The 23,854-nt window shown below is 52.6% G+C and overlaps 1 protein-coding gene across 10 annotated transcripts; it reads right to left on the reverse strand.

The window, feature by feature from the left end:
- Window positions 1-611: 611 nt before the first annotated feature.
- On the reverse strand, window positions 612-23,370 carry LOC309841161 (uncharacterized protein). Of its 10 annotated transcripts, none has more exons than XM_082684059.1 (4): window positions 22,343-22,430; window positions 20,364-20,444; window positions 8,407-8,508; window positions 612-1,760 (listed from the first exon to the last, which is right to left on the reverse strand). In XM_082684059.1, exons 1-4 carry the CDS (start codon window positions 22,403-22,405, stop codon window positions 1,692-1,694), a joined length of 315 nt encoding a protein of 104 aa, XP_082540185.1. In that variant the 5' UTR covers window positions 22,406-22,430; the 3' UTR covers window positions 612-1,691. The 10 variants fall into 10 exon arrangements, 1 of the variants encoding a protein (XP_082540185.1); XR_014298981.1 differs by lacking the exons at window positions 612-1,760; window positions 8,407-8,508; window positions 22,343-22,430 and adding exons at window positions 14,289-14,656; window positions 14,988-15,036; window positions 23,191-23,370; XR_014298983.1 differs by lacking the exons at window positions 612-1,760; window positions 8,407-8,508; window positions 22,343-22,430 and adding exons at window positions 14,289-14,656; window positions 14,911-15,036; window positions 23,191-23,348.
- Between the last annotated feature and the right edge of the window lie 484 nt (window positions 23,371-23,854).

Below are 23,854 nucleotides of genomic sequence, written 5' to 3' on the forward strand. Positions count from 1 at the left end.
AAAATCCTTTGCCACGGAAGGCTCTCTGTCTTGGGCACCCCAGTAACCTGGACTTTTGCCCACCAGACGCCAGGAGAACCCTGTCCCCAGTGTGACAACAAAAAAGCCTCCAGACTTTACTAAAGGTCCCTAGTAGGACTAAAATCACCCCCAGTTAAGAGCCACTGCTCCAGAGCTTCCCTCCCTGGGCCCAGGTATGGACTTCCTAGATCCTTTTCCCTGGATCGGCAGCCTCCTGTCTTCCCGGAGGGCAGCCCTCCTCCCCACGTCCAGCCACTGCTGGGGAAAAATGGGCAGAGCTTCCTCCTGGGCTAACATCATCACTCAGGACGAGCTGGTCTCTACCAGAAAATGGATCATACTTGCCCCGTGGCAGTGTATGAGAAGACAGACACGTCGTCTGCACCCGGCCCCTACTGGCACCCTCATCCATTACTGGGCAGAACGAATGTGCACCACAGTGGGACCCGGGGCATCAACTTTTTAATAATGATAAATCTCGGTGATTTTCCAGAAGGTCAGCTGGCCCGGGGCAGAGAGGTAACTCGGCTATTAAACTCTGATAAATCACCCTCACCAGCCCGTGGACAGGAACAAAGCATTTCCCCCGCTTTTGGTCACAGTTTTATTATAAAGTCAGCAATACTACAAAAAGTTGAAGAAGCAGAGAATAAAACATCATCCGTTCTGCCCCTGGGACTGTTTGGATATCTGCATGTTTGGCCGGGCACAATAACGAATCTTCTGTAATTACAGGCACAGGATATATGCCACGGGGATGTTCTGGCTTCTTGTTGTGTTTTTATTTCAAATGGTGCACAATGCCAAGAACATCCCTTTATGCTGCTCCATGAGGTCCATCATTCTAGGACAATGGTGTTTCTCCCAAGTGTGGTTTTGGGTGGGGCTCTTGAAGGTCTATGGCCTCATAAACAAATGTGGGTCTGAGAAGGGTGGTCAGATCCTTGGGTGGACCATGAAATCCTGCAGCTCCATAATTATAAAAACATGGTACTTATCTAAAAGAAGCTTTCAGAGGAAGAGAGGGGGATCAGTTTCTTGGGTGGAACCTCCGAGATGCTAAGATTTCAAAATTATAAGGATGTGCTGTTTGCAATTATAAAGCCCTATGGTTTCTAAATTTGAGAATATGTGTTTTCCCACAGGGAGAGGTCAGATTCTTGGCCAAGGCCACAGAACCCTGCAGCTGCAAAGGTCTTGGGTCTCAGCATTGGATGTCAAGTATTTCTGCTGTTTCGACATGCCTCCCAGGGTCTGGAGAAGGCATCAAGTGTCTGCCACCCAAGGGTCAGTTCCACTCTCTCCACATGAGCCAAGGTGAGCTCTGGCCCTTGACCTGTGATTCAATAAATCATCTCGGCATCGCAAGCCGTGAGAAGCAGAGAGGAGACTCAGAGAGTAGCCCTGCTGGAGAAACAACCGAGGAGTGGGAACCTCACTAGGGGAGGGGGTCAGGAGGAGAAGATGCAAGTGTGTGGCTGGAGAGAGGTGAGGGAGGGAGAGGGCACGGGTGATGCCTGAGATGTCCGCAGAGGCGGGCACGGACAGCCTTGCAGGCCACAGTGAGGAATTCACACTTAGTCCCGAGTGACCCGCAGAATGGAAGGTTTGACCTTGCAGAAGGACAACTCTGGATACTGGGCTGATACTCTGTGATGGAGGTTGGCGCGTCAATCCTGCAAACAGGGAGACGGGCCAGGAGGAGGCTCCACCTTCCTCCAGGACAGAGATGTGTTGGCCTAAGGGAAAGAGACAGAGCGAAAGTATTTAGCCATTCCCCGTCATTCCCGGGTTCCATTTTTGCAAATTCACCTACTTGCTACAATTTATTTCTAAGTCCCAAAATAATGCTTGCAGTGCTTTCATGGTCATTCATGGACCTGTGCAGAGACGTAAAACTTTTGAGGTGCCCCTGTGCATGCTCCCGGGTGAGGTCAAACAAGGTGACAATCTGCCTTCTTGCTTCACCTCGTACTGTAAGCGAGTGTCTTTCTGCAGTCTATTTAGTGCCAAATTTTTTCGCCTCTGGGCTTTTGGCTGGTGCTCTTATTCTTTAAAATCGCCTCCAGCGATAGTTCTGTCCACTCTTCCTGAGCATGTGGAAGCTGTGATGTGTCTTAAGAGGAAATTCTTATGTTAGATAAGCTTTGTTCAGGCAGAGTGCTGTTGGCCATGAGTTCAAGGTTAGTCAACCCATGTATATTAAATAAGATGTCTTTAAACAGAAACACACATAAAACAAAACTGTGTGCAGACTGTGGTTGAACATGTGGTGACCAGAGGCTCATAGGAACCTAACCGTGTGTTTCCCCTAGGAGCAATGGTGACAGTACTCCCTAACCCAGCATTTGCACAACTTTATGGAATGAAGTTACGGTGAATAATGGGCATCGCTTGTATTTGAAGGTGGAATCAATGGGACTTGCCAGTGTGGGGGCAGGAGGAACCAGGGAGGGCTCCCATATTCCTGCCTGGCCTCCAGGCTGTGGTGATGCCCACCAACACAAGAAGGGGTGGGGCAAGGGTACTAGTGGAAGCATCTGGATCAAAGTGTCCTGCCTTCCTCTCGTCCCACCTCCAGCTTCGTCCGTCCCTCATTGCAAGGAGTCTAGCCACATGCGCATCCAAGAATGACCATACATCCCACCAGCCGACAGTCATCCCGTGGCCTCCCAGGGCCTAGAGGTGAGCATCAGGACAGTTGCCTGGAGGGTGGAATTGGAGAGGAGATTTGGAAGCCACTCTGAATTCCTGTCTGGGGTATTCAGGTCTGCTGTACCTAGAATCTGGACTAAGAACAGAAAACATGAATTTCAGACAAGTACATCTTTTTGGGTCTGTGGACTCCTCACCCCATGAAAGAGGTGCAGCTAGAGGAGGGCCAGGGCAGGACCCCACTTCAGTAGCCACTTGCCACGTGTAGCCATTGAGCACTTCAGATGTGCCTGGTCCAAACTGAGATGGGCTGTACGTGTAAGACACATATGAGGTCCTGAAGACATCAGATGTAAAAACACACTGCAGTCATAATTTTTATATTGACTTCTTGTTGAAGTGATTAATATTTGAAGCATATTGAGTTAAGTAAAATATATCACTGAAATTAATTTCACTTGACTCTTTTTACCTTTTTTTTTTTTTTTTTTAAATGTGGCCACTAGGAAACATAAATCTCCCTGTGTGGATCACAGCAGGTTTCTTCTGCATGGTGCTGCTTTCACACATGGGGTCGAGGACAGGGCCACAGCTGTGCAGGGGCTGAAGACCCGGGACAGTGGGGTGAGATGTGGGTACACAGACTCCTCTGCTAATGCTGACTTCCTGTCGACCAATCTGCTGACCGCTGTCCTCTCATCTTTGACAATTGTCAAGATTTTTCCACATTTGCCTCATCTGGGGTTCACTGTAATGATGGTTGAGATTTTCCCAGGTAACACTTAGAGGGACAGAAATGGCCACAAATTCTTCTTCCCATGGAAGACGGTGTGTATTTCTGCAGCCCTGGATGTGGTTGACCATGTCACTTCCTTTGGTCAATGGTAACTTCAGTAAATATGACTCAGCAGAGGCTCGGTTAGGGTTTGTGCATCCGAGCTTGCCCATTCTTGCTACTCGTGAAACAGTGCTTCCTTGGGAAGAAGCACTGATGACCCCAGTTAATAGCCTCCCTATATACAAAGGTGGATGTGATTTCCCCAGTTCACGAATCTGAGCTGTCTCTATAACTTGCTTTGTCAGGTGCATTGCAGTAGAAGTGAGGCTCACCTGTTCTAAGACTTGTCCTCAAGAGGCTTTGCAAACTTCTGCCTCTTCTTTTGAGTTCCGATAGCTAAACTCAGATGAATAAGTGAATAAGCACAGGCTAGCCGGCTGGAAGATGAGAGACCAAGAGAGGCAGAAGCAGATCAGCTCAGGTCTCCCCGCTGAAGCCAGCCAAGATCAGCCATACTTCCAGCCGAGCTACTAATAACAGATTCATAAGCCAGCCCAACAAAGATCACCCAAGTTGAGTCCAGAGTAGTGGAACTTCCCAGCCAATCTGCACACTTGTGAGCTATATAAATGATTGTTGCTTTAAGTTATTAAATTTGGGATTGCTTGTTATGCAGCAAGAGCTAACTGATATAGTGATACAGATACGGATGAGACTTAAACTTCAGTCTGTTAGACCTGATTCCAAAGTAAAAGATATTGACCATCTCACTCTATTAATTGCATACAAATTTTTCTGCTGTGAGGAGAAGTGGAAAAATACCCGTCTAATGATGTGGGAGCTGCCACCTTCCCTACAGGCAAGAAGAATGGCTGTCCCATGCTGTGCCACCTTCAGAAAACACACCATCTGAACTTTTGGTCCCAGGATGAAAGATTAATAAGGACGCTCTGCTGTCCTTGGGGATGACAATTACCCTTTGAGACACCAGCTCCAGTTATCTTCCTCATTAGGGATTATTAACCTCATCTTTCTATGCCTATTGTTAGGACCCAGGAAGAGGCTGCTTTGCAGATCCTGTTCTGCCTCGATAATTACCCAACATGGGAAATGAGCACCTATGATGGAAATCTTCCTTATTTCCGACATTTACCAAGGGCTCTCTATTTGCAAACCTCTATTCACCCAATTCATTAGATTTGCTTTTTGGATGACTCCAACAGCCACTTTGATGATATAATCACCATACTTTGCATTAGTGCTTTTCTCCGGGATATCAGAACAATTTACAGCTATTTATCTAATTCACCTCCCTGGTGAGGCCAGGGGCCGGGAGTCATGGAGGAAAGAAGCCAGCCTAGATTTTTACTCTCGTGATCTCACCAAAACTGGAGGTTATGTTTGCTACTGCTGTGTGACAAACAACCACAAATACAGAGACTTTCCATTCTTCACACATTTGTTATCTCAGTTTCTGCAGATCAGAAGTCTGGACACAACTTAGCCCAGTCCTCTGGTCCAAGGTCTCCTCCCACCCTGTAGGTGTGGACTGGGCTGCAGTCTCATCAGTGGCTCAGCTGGGGAAGGGTCTGCTTCAGGCTCCTCCAGGCTGTTGGCAGAGTTCTTCTCTTTGTAGCTCCAGGACTGAGATGACTGTTTCCTGGCTGGCTGTCAGCTAATATCCACTTTCAACTCTCAAAGGCCACTCACAGTTCTTTGCCAGATGGCCCTTTCCATAAGCCCTCTCACAACATGCTTGCTTACTTCTTCAAAGCCGGAAAACCTTTTTTTTCTCTGCAGTCTGCTAAGACAGAATTTTATAGGATGAAATATGATCATGGGGGTGACATCCCATCACCTTTGCCGTATTCTGTTGGTTAGAAGCAGGTCATCAGTCCTGCTCACACTCAAGAGGTGGGGATTAGGCAAAGGTATGGACACCAGGAGGCAAGATGTCACTGAGGGTCACCTTGGGGTCTGTCCATCACTTGAGGCAGAGAAGCCAATGTCATGGTCATTGGTAATTCGGAGCTCTGGCAAGTGTGCCCAGAATCTGCTCATCTCTCATGGTGGTCTTCTACATCAGTGCCCACATGTGTGGACACACTTGTGCCACCCATACCACCCGGCACATGGCACCACCACCACCACCATTTCCCATGACCCTCAGTTTCCCAGTCTTCCAGCAGGAGAGGTGTATCTGTCCAGTTGAGGCTGAAGTTGGGGGTCTGGCTTGAAGACAGAACTGCACTCACTCAGGTAGACCTCACACTAAGCAGTAGACATTGAGTGGATATGAGTCAAACTCTTGAAGCAGAATTTGGCCTTCTGCAAGAGCTGAATCCACACATTCTGTCTCTGCCATTCCTGAAAAGGAGCTTGTAAGTCAGAGTTAGACCAATCTGACTTCCAGGTTGTCAGAGAGGCATATCCATCAAAGGATTGTGAATGCATGGTGACTTTTCTTAATACAAACATATTTGTAAAGCAAAGCCTCACTCCTTTATTTTTCTCTTTCTTTTGTTTTTTCCTATCAGGGCACCGAACAGAATATTCTCATAGATTACCATATTCAATCCCCACAATGACTTTTCTTGAAAGTAAGTTTTATTTTCTACATTTTGCAAAGGATGACTTCGGGTGACCCAGAAGGTGAAGTGACGTGCCAAGGCCACATGGTGGCCCAGTGTGACCCCCAAACCCATGTTTTGAAACATTCAACTGGCCTGCCTCTTCCTTTCTTCACCCCCAATTCTTCCAATTTTGCCTGTACCCATCACACTGGATCCTACATGCAATCAACCAGCTCCTTCCACAGTCTTACTCCGGGACCAGGGGGCCAAACACCACACCTTCAAACAGTGTTAGAATCCAGGCTATCTCTGTCTCTGTCTTTCTCTCTGTCTCTGTTACACACACACACACACACACACACACACACACACACACACACACCACTTCCAGATAGGGCCTCTTTTAAAGAAAACAGACCAAAAAAGCTAGCCAGACATTGTCCTATGGAATCAGCCTGAACTGAGTGTATGCGATCAGGAACCCCTCGTATTCCTCTCGGAGCCCTGGCCCGGCCAGCTCTGTCTCCTCGGCATCCAACATCTCAATGGCATCTGGGCAGGTCTCGTGGCCTTCCAGATGCTTCATGAAGACATAAAGCCCAGTGCAGAGTGATACAAGTTTGAACGTATGTCTACTGCCATTTCTGTCCCAAGAAGTATGTAGGGACACAGAAAAATGACCTCTTCCCCCTCTTTCCTGGTGTGGGTCAGCGGAAGCAGGAGACTCCTCCTTGGGGATACCTGACCTCTGGCTTCAGGGAACCCCTCCCTGGAGGATCCAGCAAGACGGCTCAGACCAAGGACCCACTCCATGGCCCTGCGTCCTTGCTACCAAAGGGATGCGCACACACGCTCTCATCCCCCGCCCCTCCGCCAGCTCCTGACCCTTCTACTCTGAGGTCTCTGTGCTTGTCACCTCCGCCTGGATTTGGATAGGCACAGCATGCACCCAGAAAGCCCGGGAGGCGGGCCTCTTACTGGCACCCTTGTTCTTGGCATTGTCCTCCTGGGCCTGCCTCACTAGACTTGGTGGAAGGATCACCTGTGGGAAGGAACTGAAACAGCCCCACCCGTGTCCACCTTGGCCAGCAACTTGTTTCCCAGAATTCCTCCTGAATCCCAAGGTCTCTCTTGATAGAGGCTTTGTGGTGTCTGTGCATAGGCATGTGTGTGTGTGTGTATGTTGAAGGGAGGCAGGGTATGTGTGGGTGTGGGGAGGGACCAGCCTCCTCTTTGTAAATCTACAGCTCAGTCTTTTCAAGGTGTGACCATTCAGTCCCATTGCTTTCCACTTTGTCCCTAGAGCGGCAACTCCAAGGCAAAAGAAAAGCCCCAGTCAGCAGCCCATCACCCTCACTTTCCTCTGCTCAGAGCCCCCCCACACCGCCCCGCCCAGCCCACTGAGCGCCTCTCTTCTCACAAGGCAGACACTAACACTGTGATGATTACATCCTGCCTTGGAAGAGGCTTGATCTCACTGTGCGGGAGACAATTTGCCACAGGCAAAATTGCAGCGTCCCGCTGCTGGCCCGACACCGGCCATCTCCAAAATAAATCCATCAGCAGCCCCCCGGGGAGGGCAGAGCCGGGAAGTCAAGCGAAGCGGTAGACGCTGGGCTCTGCTCTAACCTGCTACACTGGTGGGTCTAGGCGGTCTGATCCTGCCCGGGGGTGGCCCCCAGCCCTGCCCCAAACTTCTGGACAGTGTGGGTGTTTAAGCCACTGTTTATCTCTCTCTTCTAAGAGGCCAACAGCACCAGTTCCTCTGCTGTGTACCGTCTCTTTGAGTCTTGCCAACAGTTCTGTAAGGTAGGACTCACTTCTCACCTTCTTCTGCCACAGAAGAAGAGACAGAAGTTCAGAGTAACTTTTCCAAAGTCAGACAGAGTTGATAGGGTAGTAAGGATGAAGCTGGGGGCTGAAGCAAGCCCAAATTCAAGATCTGTACCATGAACACTCTGCCTGTGACTCCTTGCAATGAGAGCACAGTGGTCAAGACCTTGGCTCTGGAGTTGAAAGTTTAAATCCCAACTTGGCCACTACCTCACTGTTCTGACTTTGGATATGTTACACAATCTTTCTGTGGTACCTCCATTTCCTCATCTATAAAATAGGCATCCTAATAGTACTGCCCCCATAGGGTTATTGTGAGGAACAAATGAGACAAAGCAGGCAAAGTGCTCACAGTGCCACCATGTATGGGTGTTCGTGCTGGGCACTGCACAACTCCAGGGAATTGAGCAGAGCACAACTTCCACAGTTGTGCTTAATAGCCCTGCTTAGCACAGTGCTGGCAAAGAGTTACTGCTCAGTAAAAGGGAACTCTCAATTTTGGGGACCCACCCACCCCAGGCAGAGAAGACAGTGATAGATAATTACCTCTGGCTCCTCTCTCCTAGGCCCCAGGCAGCCTGGAAGCTGACTCCTCAGTAGCACTCCTGCAGCTCCTTTGAGAATCACCCTGGGAGTCTCAGGAGACAGCTGTGAAGAGGAAGCAGAGGGGACAGTGCTCAGAGTGAGTGTGGATCACACTGTGAGCCCAGGTCTGCTGCGCAAACAGTGACTTCAAAGGTCTCCAGGCTCTGCGATGTGGTCCTGAGCCCTCTCAGAGGAGCTGCAGGGAAAGGTCCCGGGTGGAGGGGCTCATGGATACCCTGAGACTTCAGGTAAGAGAGCATCAAGCAGGTGCTTCCCCCGGAGTCAGGAGCTTCCCTTGGCAACAACTCTAGGAGCAGAGGTGAAGCTCTTGCTCGCCTGCCTGGGGGCTCCCGAGCCCCGACAGAGCAGGCACCGATCACTTTGCATCTCTGCAGCTGTGGGAAGGCTCAGACAGAGTTAGTGAGTTAGTGGGAGGCAACGTTCAGCTTGCTTGGGAAATACTTCCTGAGACGGAAGGTTTTCCCAGGCAATGCACTACTCTTAAAGGTGGTGAGCTCCCCATCCCTGCAGGTACACCAGCAGAGATACTGCAGAAGAGACTGAAGTATCAGGTGAGCCGGTTGCCCTAGACAGCTTTCCAAACCTGAGTTTTGACTCTCATTCTGACCTCTCCAGGCTCCAGCCTACCCAGTCAGCAAATCAGCTGTGCTCTGAGCAGTGGCTGGACAACAAGTGACCAACAACTTGCTCTCAGAAGTGGCAAGCTGGAAGCCACGGGAGACGGCTAAGCAGGTCAGCAGAAGGGCAGGGAGGCAGAGATGGCATTTGGTTGTTCCTTGGAGCGGTGGGAGGCAGGAGCAGAGGGAGAGAGAATCTTAAGGAGGTTCCATGCCCAGCGCAGGGCTCCAACACGGGCCTCGATCTCACAACCCTGAGATCATGACCCGAGTCAAAATCAAGGATCCGATGTTTAACCAACTGAGGCTCCCATGAACAGCTTCATTTTATTTTTTTATTTTTTTTAAAGATTTATTTATTTGATAGAGAGAGACACAGCAAGAGAGGAAACACAAGCAGGGGGAGTGGGAGAGGGAGAAGCAGCCTTCGCACTAAGCAGGGAGCCTGATGCAGGGCTCAATCCCAGGACCCCAGGATCATAACCTGAGCCGAAGGCAGAAGCTTAATGACTGAGCCACACAGGCAGCCCAATGAACTGCTTTATTGATACACATGTCTCTTCTGTCTCCCCAGCACAAAAGCATTTTGGAGCTGAGGCCTGTGTCCAATTCTCCTCTGCAGCAGGTGTACCTGTCACGTAGGAGATGCTCCGACCAGCTGCCCAGGCGAATGACCTATCGGCCTATGTAATACTCACCACAACTTGGTGAGGCAGGTCTCCCACCGCACAGATGAGAAAAGCCCAGAAGGGCTTCATTACTTGCCTAAGGCCATATAGCTACTAAGTGGCCCAGCCGGTGTGGGATTCCAGGCTGGCTTGCCTTCCCTCTATGCTCTCCACCACTGGGCCACCCTGCCCTGGGCCAACTTTACTCTATGTAAGCCTGTGTCTCTCCCTAGCTGGAGAGGAAGGATGCTGGCACCTGCCACTCAGAACCAGAGTGATGGGGTTGAGCCCATTTCCTGGCGGTGGGCTAGGGCTTGGGTGGGCTTAGCCAAGTGGAGGCAAGAACGTTCTAGGCAGGTCTCTGAGCAAGAAGCTCTTATCTGCGTCTTTCTGGCAGGCTCCTCCAGGCGCCTCAGGAAGGGCTGGGGCGGGAGAAGAGAGGACAGTGTGGAATCAGCATTCCGAGGCACGCAGAGGCTAATCACGGATAATCACGGTCCCCAAACTCATCTTTAGGTCAGAGGATGGTTACAGCCCAATTATGGGTCAGAACAACTAATGACAGCTCCTGGCTCTGAAGGATGACATCCTTGACTGCAATGCTTACCCCTACCCCCAACTCCGCCCCGGGGGCCCCCTGGATTGGGCTGCTCCCCACAGTGAGGCGGAGACGCAGGGAACTCTTTGCACTCTGGGGTGGGGGTCTCTCCAGCTCTAACAGAAACACAGCCCACGGTGTGGCTGGCAGAGACGGCCCTCAGCCGTGCCTGCCCTGCAGCCCGCGCATCAGAGCCAGCTGGCCAGACACAGCTTCACCAGGCAGCCCAGGGCCCTTAATCCCTCCGCACCGAGGAAGGGGCTAGGGGGAGGTGGGCGGACAGGGTGAAGGACCACCGTGTCTTGAGCAGAAATGGACATGGTCCATGAGTGGGCTAACCCCCAGGAGGACTCTCCAAAACTTCACATCTCAAATGAGGAAACGGAGGCTCAGAGAGGTTAAGTGACTGCCCCAAAGTCACACAGCTAATGAGTTCAAGGGACCAGGACTTTCTGACCCCAAATCAATGCTCTTTTTAGGATCCTGAATTCTGTCGCATCCTAAAAGGTTAAGGAAATCTCACAGAACCCGGAGGGAGGGACGGTGTCAAAGAGCAGAGCCTGAGCCCCAACTGGATGCGTTAAAATGCCCAGTTCCTATTAAGACCCTGGAAGCATGGATGTTGTGGACAAAGTGACCCCTAAGGTTAGGAAGGGAGTGACAGGATGGGCGGCCACTGGACAAGTGGCATGTGTGAGAGGCAGGAAGGGGAGGCTGTCTACTGTCACCTCCCAGCAGATCCTCGTCCTGAGATCAAGGAGCGCCTGGGTGTGGGGAAAGGTGGGAGACAGGAGACCAAGTTCTGGTGAGCAGGGGACACTTGTCCTGGTGCCACAGAAATGCTGAGCACAAATAAAAGGCCTTTTAAACACCTTCCTGACCCTCAGAGCTCGTTCGACAGCCATTTGACTCCAGACCAAACTGACACCTCTTCCTTCAGTGTCTTCTGGAAAGAGCCCTCGAAAGGACCATATTTACACATTACCTTTGAAAATTGTTCCAAAAATAGCACCCCCTTTGGCCTACCTTTTTCCTCTGCAACCAGCTGCCTTCCCCATATTGTGTGAGTTGTTTTCCTCCGAGGAACCAATTGCTAGCGTCATGACTTTGATTGTCTGGCTGGCTCTGAGGGTGAGGAGGCCAGCAGATGGGTGCGGATATGAAGACAATGGAGGCCTCCCTGTTGGCCTGGCCCGGGGCTCAGCTGGGGGAAGGAAACTATTAGAACGCCTGTGAGTGTCGGAGTGGAAGGAGTCCTCTGAGGGTAGTGGGGAGGGGGGAGCTGTTCAAGGACAGGCTGCTCCTGTTGTGGTCTAGAATGTTCTAGAAGCTCTTGGAGATTTGTGGGGGGGGGGGGTGTAGGGAGGAGCTTTACTGTTGGTGCGGCTGGGGGCTGCCTGGAGGGGGCTTGGGGGTTTAGACCTAAAGGGGATGTCTTCTTCAGGCAGGCCCCGGTTTGAGCTGTTCTGTTGCAGGGGAGAGTCGAGGAAGAAAAAGCATCCATTATAGCTGAGCGTGGGTCCCAGAGAATTAAGTTATGAAATGGATGTGTGATTGGCTCATACTTAGTATGGGGCTAGAGAGCTTCACACTCCGGATGAAAGAAAGGGAGAGAGGGAGGCAGGAGGAAGGAAGTCGTGTGGGATGGGCAGGCACTGTGCTAAGTACCTGCTGTCTTGTCTTCCAAAGGGCCATTTTCCTAAGGACCTCCAAGGAGAACTTTGAGAGGAAGTTGCTGACCCTTCCAGCCAACCTGGATGCTGTTGCTGAGACGCGGGCTGTACAACGCTTGACATCAACTGGAGGAGAAGACAGGTGAGTCTAGCAGGAGCCCCAGACCCACTATAAGGAAGAGAAATTCTCACCCCAGCCCGAATGTCCAGGTCCTGGCTGGGATTGGCTAAGGGTGAGGGGAAGAGCCTCGGGCTAAGTTTTCATAGCCTAAGGGAGCTAAGACCCAAATGCGCATGTCACTCAGAGCTGCCACTCAGAGCTGGAGCAGATGACAGCTGGTGGGGGGGGGGGTGGTCACAGTGGGGAGTGGGATGTGGTCATTCGCACCTCAAGGTAGGTCTCCCAACCACTCCCTGGTATGCCACCACCACCGGGCTTCTCTGCTGAACCACACGAGTCATCCACAAATTTGGACTCGCTTCCATCAATACCAATAACTTCTTACAGGTAGAGAGAGAGAGGAACTCAGAGCCTGACCTCTCCCACAGCCTGACCACCTAAGAGAAGTTACAACAAAAGCGCACCTCCCACCAAATGTGGCCACACACACACACATTTCTTAGCAAGCACACATTACATATTAACTAACGAGGGTGGCAGGGAACCCCAAACGACCTGCCGCGCAACTCCACAAAGACCCTGGTCTCTGGTGAGATGTTTCCTGCTTGGAAGATCTACCCAAGGCAGATGCAACAGTATTCTAGTGCTGAATTCAGAGGAGATTCTAGAAGGATCCTAACCATCCATCCCCAGAGTCTGTACTCCTCTTGGTTTTAACTAACCGCCCTCAAGCACAGTTTAAAAGTAACATAAAAGATATGTCACATCACCGATCTGAAGCACTTTGAAGTAGGTCAGGGGCAATTTAATGTCATTTCAAGAAGAAAGCGAGATCCTTTAAGTGAGCCTTGGCTATTGCGCATGCGCCCGCCCCATAATTAGCCATGGTGACGGTCATTTGAGGAAAATTCCTTCAGGATTTGGGACTCTAACTTTGAACTAGACTTGAGCGAGTTCATTGAAGTTTTGGCACCGTTCCCCCAGTGGTGGTTGTGCCCAGAAAAGACTACGTACTCATAGGTTTACTTTGAGTTGAACGAGAGTTCAACTTTTCAACTGACCTTTCTCAACCCTGGCTCGCTCCAAAGCTTGTTCAGTGGCTTGCGAATCTTTCTTGTTTGTTTGGAGCAGGTTTTAGCAACCCCTTCTGAGAAGTCTTTGAATGACTTAGTGCTGTTTACAAACTTGAGCATTTACGCAGGCCTCAAACAATCCTTGTCGCATTTATAAACTTGATGTTTTGGGTGAGCGGCTTCCTCTGGAGGGGGAGAGGCCAGAAGGGGAGGTACGGGGGAGCAGGGGTGCTCCTGGGGTCTAAACAATGCTAGAATTCTCCATCCAGTTCTGGATCTCTGGGCTGTGGGGCTTTTCCTAGTGTAAGGGGACAGCTCCAAAAAATTCCTGGAGTCATCGGTTAATTCCCCTTCTAATCCATCTGCCTGTTTTTAAGTTTTAAGGAAATCTCCCCGGATCTTAATTTTTTCACATCCAGTGAATTCAAGGAGTGTAGGTGGTGAACCTAAAGTTCTCTTAAGTATTCTACCCCTGAGCCTAAACTTTGAAAGATTCCAGCTTAAACTCACGCGCAGAAGTTAATTACGCAATTATATTTTAAATTAGAATGATGAGACTCTCGCTTTAATGGGCCAAATTATCTTAGCATTGCAAGTAAGCACAGAACAGGAAATAAAATACTGTGGTTTGGATTCCCTTAAGTTTGTCTACGTGTGACCCCAAATCCTCCTGGAGTTAGAAGACAGGCACCCACAAAAAAAAAACCTGTGACCCCAGTTAACTGGGGCTGCCTACAGGGGCAGTTACAGGCCGGTTGGTGAGGTTGCTGAGGGTAGGAAATTTCCCCTTGGATGTTACTGGATTCTTGGTGCATCTGGGGGCCTTCCAGAATCCTGTTTCCAGGTTCTCTCTCATGGGCTTAAAAAAAAAACAAAACAAAAAAAACCAAAAAACAAAAAACCCATGAGGGCTTGTGTGTCGCCAGCTCCTTGGCCTGATCTCTGCAGCCTGGCAATGCTCACACCCCTTCCCTCACCTGGCTATGCCCACACAAGGTTGACCACCACATGCTTACATTTGCATGTTTCGCTTCTGACCCCACGTACACTTATTTATCCTTTAAGTCAGGAGTTTTTGTGTTTTTTTTTTCTTTAAAGATTTTATTTGTGTATTTGACAGACAAAAATCACAAGTAAGCAGAGAGGCAGGCAGAGAGAAGGGGGCGTTGGGAAGCAGGCACCCTGCCCAGTAGAGAGCCTAATGTGGGGTTCAATCCCAGGGCCCTGGGATCATGCCCTGAGCCGAGGGCAGAGGCTTAACCCACTGAGCCACCCAGGCGCCCCAAGTCAGGAGTTTTGAAGTGGATGGAATCTTCCCTCTTTTGCACGCTTAGGATGTCACAGCTCTTCAAGACATCTACGTAAAATGCTCCTGGACTGGGTTTTCTCTTCTGCTGGGTCCTGGTAAGATCACTTCTCCTTCCCAGGAAGGCGGGGAGCCTGGGGGTAGAAGAGGAAGGGGACACAGAGAACAGGGAAGAATTTGAAGTCTCACGTGCCGCCTTCTTCTTCTCTCTCTGCTGAGTCTGGCTCGAGCTGCTTGTTGCTCTGTTGCCCGTGCCTGCTCCACGCTTGCTCCTTCAGGGAGAGCCCTCCCTGCTGAGCTCAGCTCCCCACCAGCAGGCTCCCTCACTGGGGCGCTGCACCCCGGGTCCTGGTATGGACCAGGCGGCCCTGCAGGCATCAGCGAGCACCTCATTCCATGACAACTCGTAGGCTCAGCACGCTGAAGACATCCAGGCAGGCTCTCCCTGGACGCCTCATCTCTCACCTTCTGTTTAGAGCACCCACTCACAACTGGTCCAGGCAGGGAGACCGCTCTGTGGAAGGTAAGGAAACAGATCCAGCAGCCTCCGGGCTTTAACCCCAAGAAGAGCAACAGGTAGAGGGAGGGTTTAGCACGTGCGAAGTGCTTTATACACACCGGTTCATTTCATCTCTACGAGCCCAATGGTGATGTGGGTTCATTTGTCTTTTAATGGAGGAGGCAGCTGAAGCACAGAGAGGTGAAGTGGTATGTCCCAGATCACACAGCCAGTGGAGAGCAACCAGATTTAGAACATGGGTCTCTAATTTTAGACCCTGCGCATAGAGCTCCTAAACTACCGGCAGCCCCATCAGGAGAGGGATCAGGCTTAGCCCAAGAGCAGGTTGCTGTGGGGAGTGGCTCAGCTAGACACTGGGCCAAATGGAGGGCACCAGTTGTCTCCAGGAAGCTAGCATGGCCGAAGAGGAAGGTGGGAAAGGAGTCCACGGCAGATGGCCTGGGGAGGAATCGGAGGGATGAGCAGAGCCTCTGAGCCCTGGGAAGAGCTGACTGCCTGCCGGGCATTGTGCCTGGCCCCTTCGTCCTGGAACCCCTCAGACCCCAGACTCCGTGCTGTGTTTCTGAGAAGTAGACCTCCCTCCACTTTCATACTCTTTGAAATCCCCCTCTCCAAACGAGATCTTACAATTAACGAAGAATAAAAGCACAGGGTAAAGCAGGGCCTCCGGCCCATCCTTGGGTGCCCAGCCCTGGCCAGACGATCATGGGATCCTCCCCGCAAGGATGCTAGAGATCTGCCCACTCCACAGGGGGCATTGATATGTCAGGGATGGAGCTGGCTTTGCATGGAAGTCTGTGGCCCCAAATCACAGGGTCTCTAACCATTACCTTGTGCTACCTGTTGGGCTGATCTATCAAACCTTCAGCTGAGAATCTACTCTGATGATCAAGAAGCCATATCCCTCACTCGGTGTCAGCCAAGCTTGGTTTAAGTCTGCCATTTTCCAGAGCCTATAGATGGAAGAAGGGACCGGAGTGTGGGAAAGGGAAACTCTGAGAGGGTAAGGGACTTTCCCAAGGCCACGCAGCAAGAGCACGGGAGCCACAGGACTAGAACTCAAGTCCTGTTTGCCCCGCCTCCTTCCTGCCCCTCCACCCCAGCATACATCCTACACCTCTGAGACCCATCCCCCACCCACCCCTGCGCCCCCCCTCCCCGGGGGCCTGCCGAATAAGCGTGCAGCCTGGATTTAAATGAGTGTGCTCCGCTTTGCCTGGCAGTCTGCTCAGTGATTGTTCTAAACCTGCGTGTGGGCTTCTCCACTCCCCCAGTCTTCTATTTCTTTCTACGCCCCCAAACAGTGCCCCATCCCCCACCCTCCCCACTCCAGCACCCAGCACAGCAAGCCACACTCAGCAGGTGTTAAGGAAGGCTTGCTGAGTGAGTAAAGCTTTGGACCATCTGCAGGGGCCAGAGTGGGTGTCAGACTCTCCCACCCCCCACCAGCACCAGCCCCAGGAACCGCCGCCACAGGTGTCCCCCAGCAGGTGAGCCCGCTGGCACCCCAGCTATCACTGGGGATGGAGGAAAAGCACAGGACTTCTGGGAGAAAGGGGCTTAGAAGACCCTTGCTAGGTCCAGAAAGTCAGGGGCAAGCTCTAGGCCAGGAAAGCCAGCACCCCTGGCCTGCGGCGGGCTCTCTCGTGCCTTCCTCGTGCCCAGCCTGTAAGCCTCAGAAGAAGGGGACCCTGGACGCCTCCCCAGTGGGCAGCCTCCCTAGGCTGGTGCCTAGGGAAAGAGAGTTGACACACAGCTCAAATGGCCCCATTTTGAATTTAGAAACTGCGGGGATGTGTGAGCAGTGTAGGCAGCTGGGGAGAAGAGAAGGCTCAGCCGCAGGCTTGCTCATCGGGACAAACTGACTCCCTGGCGTCTTCCAGGAAGTGGGGCGTTGAGACGCAAACTGTACTAGGATTCCTGATACCAAGGGCTTCCCCAGCCCCGTCGCCCCTGGACCCCAAGCTTCTCCAACCTGAATGCACAGGGCTCACGGGGGGAGCTTGCTACCATGCGGATTCCCAGTTCACCAGGGTCCCCCCACCCCAGACTTGCCCTTGCAAGGTGGGGACAATGGCATGTTTCATGAGCCTGCCCCTCCCCCAGCCCCAGGTCATTCTGAGGCAGGTGGGCTTTGAACCACACCTTGGAAACTCCTCCTTGGGTCTTGTCCCCCAGGACGGGGAGCACCGGGGCAGATCTGGAAGAGGTTCTGGTTGCAAAGCAGGAGGTCTCGTCTCTCCTGAGGCCCCTCAGACCCAAGCCATCTGGCTCCAGAGTGTCCCAGAAGGCTCACATAGGCTGCTGGAATTGGCCCACCCAGAGCCCAGAGCAGGTATCCTGAGGGGCCCACAGTCTGCCCTGAGAATTCCCAGACCCTAGGCTGGAGCCAGAACTCCTGAGAAGGGGTGGCAGTAAGGGCCAGGCAGAGCACAGGGAGGAGCCGTGCAGCAGAGACTGTAGACACACTAGGCCCCAGGATGGGGGAGACAGACTGTGTGCCGGAGAAGAGGGGTTAGTGACCATTCCCTACGGCCAGGACTAACTAACTCCCCTGGGCCAGCACTGGGGGCGACAGTCACAGTCAGCAGAGCTGGAAGGGACTGGAGATCAGCTCGCCCCTGCACAAAGTGGGACAACGGAGTTTCCATCTTGAACACTTAGAGGATTGTCCCAACAAGCACATGCCCATAACTTGCTGCGATGCCTCAAGCTCTGGGAACAGTGAACTCAGGCGACGGTGAACTCCTGCTCTGCTTAGTCACTGAGACCCCGGGAACGACTTCGCGTCTCCCGCACGCACTGTCCCCATCTCCAGTGGGGAGAGCCGGTTAAACCAGGTAAGGCAGCAATCCAGGGACAGTGGCTGCCTTGAGCCCCATATGCAGCAACACCGGCGTGGGGGTCGGGGCTAGGGACCCTGTGCCTGGTACGAGCTCACTGAACCCTCACGTCGGCACCCTGATGAGAGTTCATGCTGTCTCCATGGCAGAAAAAACTTAGGGACCTTATACCAGGATTCAGTCAGTGTAGGGCTGAGCTGGGCTCTGAACCTGGCCTGAGCCCTTCTACACCACATCGCGCAGCCTCAAAACCGACAGCACAGAAGCTTGCCAGGAGCTAAAGGCGAGCATCTGCGCCGCCGGGCACAGCAGGCAGGGACGAGCACGCCCCACATCTCAGTCCCGGCTGCCCCATTTCCACTTTCTGGTTCCATCAGCCGCAAACCAGCTCACACAGAGGAGAAGGGAACAGAGCAAGGCCACACCGCAGGTCCCAGAAGACCGGAGCCTGGAGATGCCATGAGGTCCTCCCATTTGAATTCACTGCCGCATTCCATGCCTTCCCGGACTGGCCCATATTTGGGCGAAAGGGTGCTGCTAACTATTGTTGAATAACTTCCTGCCTAGTCCCATCTCTGGGCCTTTGAACACGCTGATCTCTTCCTCAGAAATATCTTTCCTCCTTCAAAGTGCTGCTCGAATAGTACCTTTTCCAGGAAGCTCGTCCAGATTCTCCTGCAAGCACACGGAGCCTGCCCTTGGTCTGCAGCCCAGGCAGGGGCCTGAGTTGCATCCGGGCTGCTGTGTCCCCCTGGGGGTCGCGGCTCCCCAGCTCTGTGGGTGCCACACGGATCCAGGTGCATGATAGGGGCTCAGTGAGAGACAGGGGCACTGAGGGGGAACTGAAAGCCTTCAGGATTCTGCCTCATGTATTACATCACATTAATTCTATCAAGCTTTTTTTCTTGAAATTAAAAAAAAAAAATGAATTCTAGGCCTGCTTGTGAATAAGGATTTAAAATTATATCAGTCAGAGAAGCCTGATCTTTTCTCTCCCAGTTTCCAGTCGGTTGACCAATTGCCCTTATCAGCCACATCAGGCTTCTGGTCCACACTGGCTGTCGAATTTGCAAGTCTGTCCAGCCTCCCAAGCCTCTAGCAGCCATCCCTACCCTGCTGGGGTGTCAGGGCAGAGGGAGATCATGGCAGATGTTCCTCTGTGTTCCTGGAGCCGTGAGGCTAAGAGCTAGGCTGAACACCTGCAAACACGTCCACACCAGCATGCCCACTGCTCCAGAAGCCAGCGGCTTGTGGCCCAAGTACTGCCAAGGAGAGGAAGTGCCAGGAGCCCTCCACATTCGCTCAGCCCTGGCCTTTTCTTCCTCTCCTTATTTAGAACAGTCCTCTTCCCTGTAGGGCCTCCTGGGAGGATGGACAGCAGGAGTGAGGCAGGTGCCTGCAAAGGCGGTGGGTTCCAGCAAGGGGAGGAGGGGCGGGGAGCCCCACACGGAGGCCCATGGCAGCCACACGGGCCAGACGGTTGTCCTGGGGCTCTGCTGGGAAGGCACCTCCTCTGGGAAATGGCTCTGACCTCCCAGCTGCCATAGGGGTCCCTCCTTGGTGCTTCCACACCACCGCCCCCCACCCCCCACCCCTGTCCTGATCGCACATGCGCTTCTGTGACTGTTTGCTGTCTGTCTTCTCCCAGGAGAACAGCACTCCTGGGAGAAGGAGAGCCATCAGGTCCTGAGCAACCAGCGGGAACGCAGCAGAGTCCACATGGGCCCAGTGGGGAGCAAGGAATGAATGAATGGAGTCCACACCGGGGATGGGATTTGAGGGGTCTGTGCGCAGGTGTCTGCTCGGAACACCTGTGCGTTCTCGCTGTCTGCACTTAGCATTTGAGAATCGCAAGTTCTGTATTTTCTTCTCCCTCCTACTTCGTCTTCTAAACCCTGATGCAACACTCCGCCTACACACACTCACACATGTAGGCACACACCCCCACACAGACCATAGACACATGTACAGTTACATGCACACGACTTACCCACCAACTCTAGACACATGACACTCGCACCCAATAGTACAGTAATACCCGTACACCACACACGGCGACACACGCACACTCGCCAGCAAACTGCAGCTACACTCTGACCTGCCCGCGCACACAGTCCCGCAAAGGACGCCCAGATACACAGACGCAGACATCTGTGTGCAGACAAGCAGGCAGATATACCCTCCCCCTCAAGGACAAACTCTGAATGGTGGTTCATCTGCTTTTCCCACCTAGGGATTCCTTCCTTTGTCTTTCCTTCTGCTTTTTGCTTCACAATGAACAAAGCACCATTCCTTGGTTCATTTATCTACCCAACAGCGAAGACTCCCTCTGCTGAGGTACTACTGTATTTGAAGACAAGCAGGGCTCAGCCCTGCCCCGGAGAGGCTCCCAGACTACTGGAGGGAACAGACATAGAAAACACCACCCATAAGGCTGGTGGGACCCCTGGATCAAAGAACTGTTTCTTAAGTACTTACTGGGGGCTGGGCTTGTGCTGGGCTTTGGGAATCCAGCAGTGAGTAAGGTCCAGTCTCCCTGGTCTCAAGGAAGCTCCAGACCTGGGGGAAGGCAAGAGAGACAGGCGGAGATAGACTATCTTCCTGTGATGTACACAGATTAGTGGCAGCCCGGAGAAGGGAGTGTTTAACCCTGTGGGGAGATAATCCAGGAGGGCTTCACGGAGAAGGTAGTACTGGGTTTTTTGGGGTTTTTTTTTGTCTTTTTTTTTTTTCTAGTCTTTATTTATTTGACAGACAGAGATCACAAGTAGGCAGAGAGGCAGGCAGAGAGAAAGGCGAAAGCAAGCTCCCCGCTGAGCAGAGAGCCTAATGCTGGGCTCGATCCCAGGACCCTGGGATCATGACCCAAGCTGAAGGCAGAGGCTTTAACCCACTGAGCCACCCAGGCACCCCTGGTACTGGGTTTTGTAGGATGCAAAGCAGTTCACGGGGAAGTCTTGAGCCTCGAACAGCTTGGCATTTGATGCAGAACGAAGGCTGAGACCTCAGAAAGCTAGACCAACAGTTCATTGGGTCTGGACTGTAAGGACGAGTATGTGGGTGGTGGGTGGGGCGTGAGGTGAGAACATGGGAGAGGTCGATACACGGGGGGCAGGGAACAACGGCTCCTTATAGTTGAGGAAACAGACTCAGGCTGGTAAACGCAGCTGTCTTGGGGACAGCCACAAACCCCACTGCCCGTTCTCTCCAGATGAGACCAGGCTACTTGCTAGTAGCTGAACACATTAAAAGCTCAGAGCTGGTGGGAGACATTATTATTCTTGCAATGATTATTCTCTAAAGTCCAGCTTGGCAGGTAATCAGCAGCTCAGCAGGCCCCAGGTAGGGGAGATCTGGGCCTTAGAGGCAGAGCAGGGCCCCCAACCTCCCCCAACCCTCCCAGCTCCCTCCCCCCCCAGGCCCAGGCCCCTGCCCAGAAGCTGGTTGGCAGCTGTGGGTCTCAGTCAGCTGAGTCCCTGAGCCAGAGCACACGTTCCCCTGGGGCTGCCTCACCGTCCCCCCCCCCACAACAACACCCGCCCCCTGCTGGCTCTTACCCTCTCATTCGGCCCACCTCCCCCTCCCACGGCCAATTAGTCTGCTCAGGCAATTAGCGGTTCCCTTCTCCTCCTGGGTTTCTACTTCCCTCAGGGCGGGAGCTGGTCCGGGAAGGGGCTGAGTCATTTTCCTGAAAGGAACGCTGCCTGAGGAAGTGGCCGGCTCCTCCTCCCCCTGCAGCTGTGTGATCTCTGGCTGGCAACTTCACCTCTCTGAGACCAGTTCCTGGCCTGGCAAATGAGGGTGTTAACCCAACTAGATAATGACTACAAGGGCCTCACACTTGGACAAGTCTCTTGGTCACCCGGGGCCTCAGTTTCCCCCTTGTGAAATGTACAGGAGGGTGAGGTCAGAGGTCAGTACCTAGCGAGGACAGAGGGACCAATCTGGCTAGCCATTTCTTTTGACCAACACCTTATTTTTTTTAAAAAAATTGCAAAATTGGCAGACAGTTTCAACTTTACTGTCCTGCCCACCACTCCCCGAGGTGTATTCAATAAATATCTAAAAAAAAAAAAAAATTGCAATTTGAAGGTGCACCCCGGTGTGCCCAGTTCCCACCATTTTCTACTGTCTCACCCCAGCTATCTATCCTATGGTCCCTGAGGGCCCCTGAGTTTGAGACCCCTAGACGAGCTGGTCTCAGAGTTCGTCGCACAGGGCTCTTTTCAAGGCTTCTGTGGCCGTGGGTTCCGGGGCAAGCCCACCCAGCACAGGACCACTCACCCATGGGCCTCCCTCCCCCATTCCAGACCCTCCTCGTCTCCCTCAGACCCGGCATTCCTTCCCTGCCTTCTCCACTCCCGAAAGCCTGCAAGGCTCTCTCCAGTGTTGCCTCCTCTGGGAAGCTGTCCCTGACTGCCCCAGGTGGAAGACGGGACTCCCTTTTCTGGACTCACCCGCCTACAGCAAATACCAGGGTATAGTGAAGGTGGCTGGGGTGCTTCTCCTCCGTTCTGCATATTCAGTAGACACTAAACATTGACCCCCTGATGTCAGCAGGGCCTCAAGCAGGAGGGCAGCCGCTTCCCTTCATCACCTCTATCTGCAAAGCCCCAAGAGGAGGCTGGGCATGGTTAGTAGGAGGTCAGTAAGTAAATGTTTGTTTCGGGAATCAGCAACAAGGAAGGGCGGAAAGCCTTGCCCACTGCTACCCTAACTCATTTAAAATGCAAGAGGATGGGGCACCCACGTGGCTCAGTGGGTTAAGCTTCTGCCTTTGGCTCAGGTCATGATCTCAGGGTCCTGGGATGGAGCCCTGCACGGAGCTTTCTGCTCAGTGGGGAGCCTGCTTTCCCCTCTCTGCCTGTTGCTCTGCCTACTTGTGATCTCTTTCTCTCTCTGTCAAATAAATAAAATCTTTAATAAAATAAAATGGAAGAGGAGAGAGAGCTGGCCACCTCAGAGCCCCACAACTCCCAGTAATGATTCCCTCCCTCCACACCTCTTGTAAGACATTACCCCTGACAAATAAAGATGCCGGGGCCCTCCTTGCCACCCGTCCCCTGCAGATGGGAGAACTGTGATGTATCTCCCCTGCCCTGCACTCCAGCCCAGAGAAGTGCAATGCTTGCTGCGGACCTCTGTACCAATGCTTGCCACCCCCACCCCCGCGCCGCGACCCCGAGATCCTGCCCCCCCCCCACCCTGGGGGCTGCCTCTTTCTCCTGTCGCTCAAATAGAGACACAAATCCATCTGTTTGCTTCTTTGTGTCTCTTTGTCCTTCTGTGCTTCCCTCATTCTTACCTCCTGCCTTTCTTTCTGTCTTAGGTCTCCAGCCTCTCCACTCTTCTCTTGTGTCGCCTCCGCTGAGACCTGCCTCTGTCTGTCTCTGTCCCCACCTCTCCGTCCATCTGCCTCTCTGTCTCTGTCTCCATGCCCTTTTCTCTCTCCTGGGCTGTCTGTCTGGCTTTCTCTCCGTAATTAGCTTCACTTCTAGCTTTTACTCTCAGGTCTCCTGGGTGGTGGGGGGTGGGCAGCGGGACAAGGAGGGAAACATCTTTCCAGCATGCAGAAAATGGGCCAATTAAAGCCACAAGGCTGCTCAGGCAGCCGAACAAGGAGGAAGCAGAAATAGCCCCAGGCGGGTCTAGCTGGAAAAATAACTAGAGAAACTGGGAGAAAGGGCAAAATGGATGCAGAGTCCAAAGTCACAGGTGCTCCTCATCCAGATCCCCCCAGAGGTGGCTCCCTCCCACCCAAATTCCGAGGGTTGGTCTCTGACTGCTGCTTGGCGGGGTGTCCCAGTCTCACCCTCCACCCCTGCCAGACCGAAGGAAGCCTCAGAGCTTGCCAGACCTCCCAGGGCCTCCCCGCAAGTGCATCTGTCCCCCTCACACCTTTAGGCTGAGCCCTGGTGACAGCTGCCCCTCCCCAACCCAAAACCCAAGGCCTCCTCCAGCCTCTGGGA

This window comes from Mustela nivalis (genome assembly GCF_964662115.1).
Source record: "Mustela nivalis genome assembly, chromosome: 9".
In the NCBI taxonomy this organism is placed as follows: domain Eukaryota; kingdom Metazoa; phylum Chordata; class Mammalia; order Carnivora; family Mustelidae; genus Mustela; species Mustela nivalis.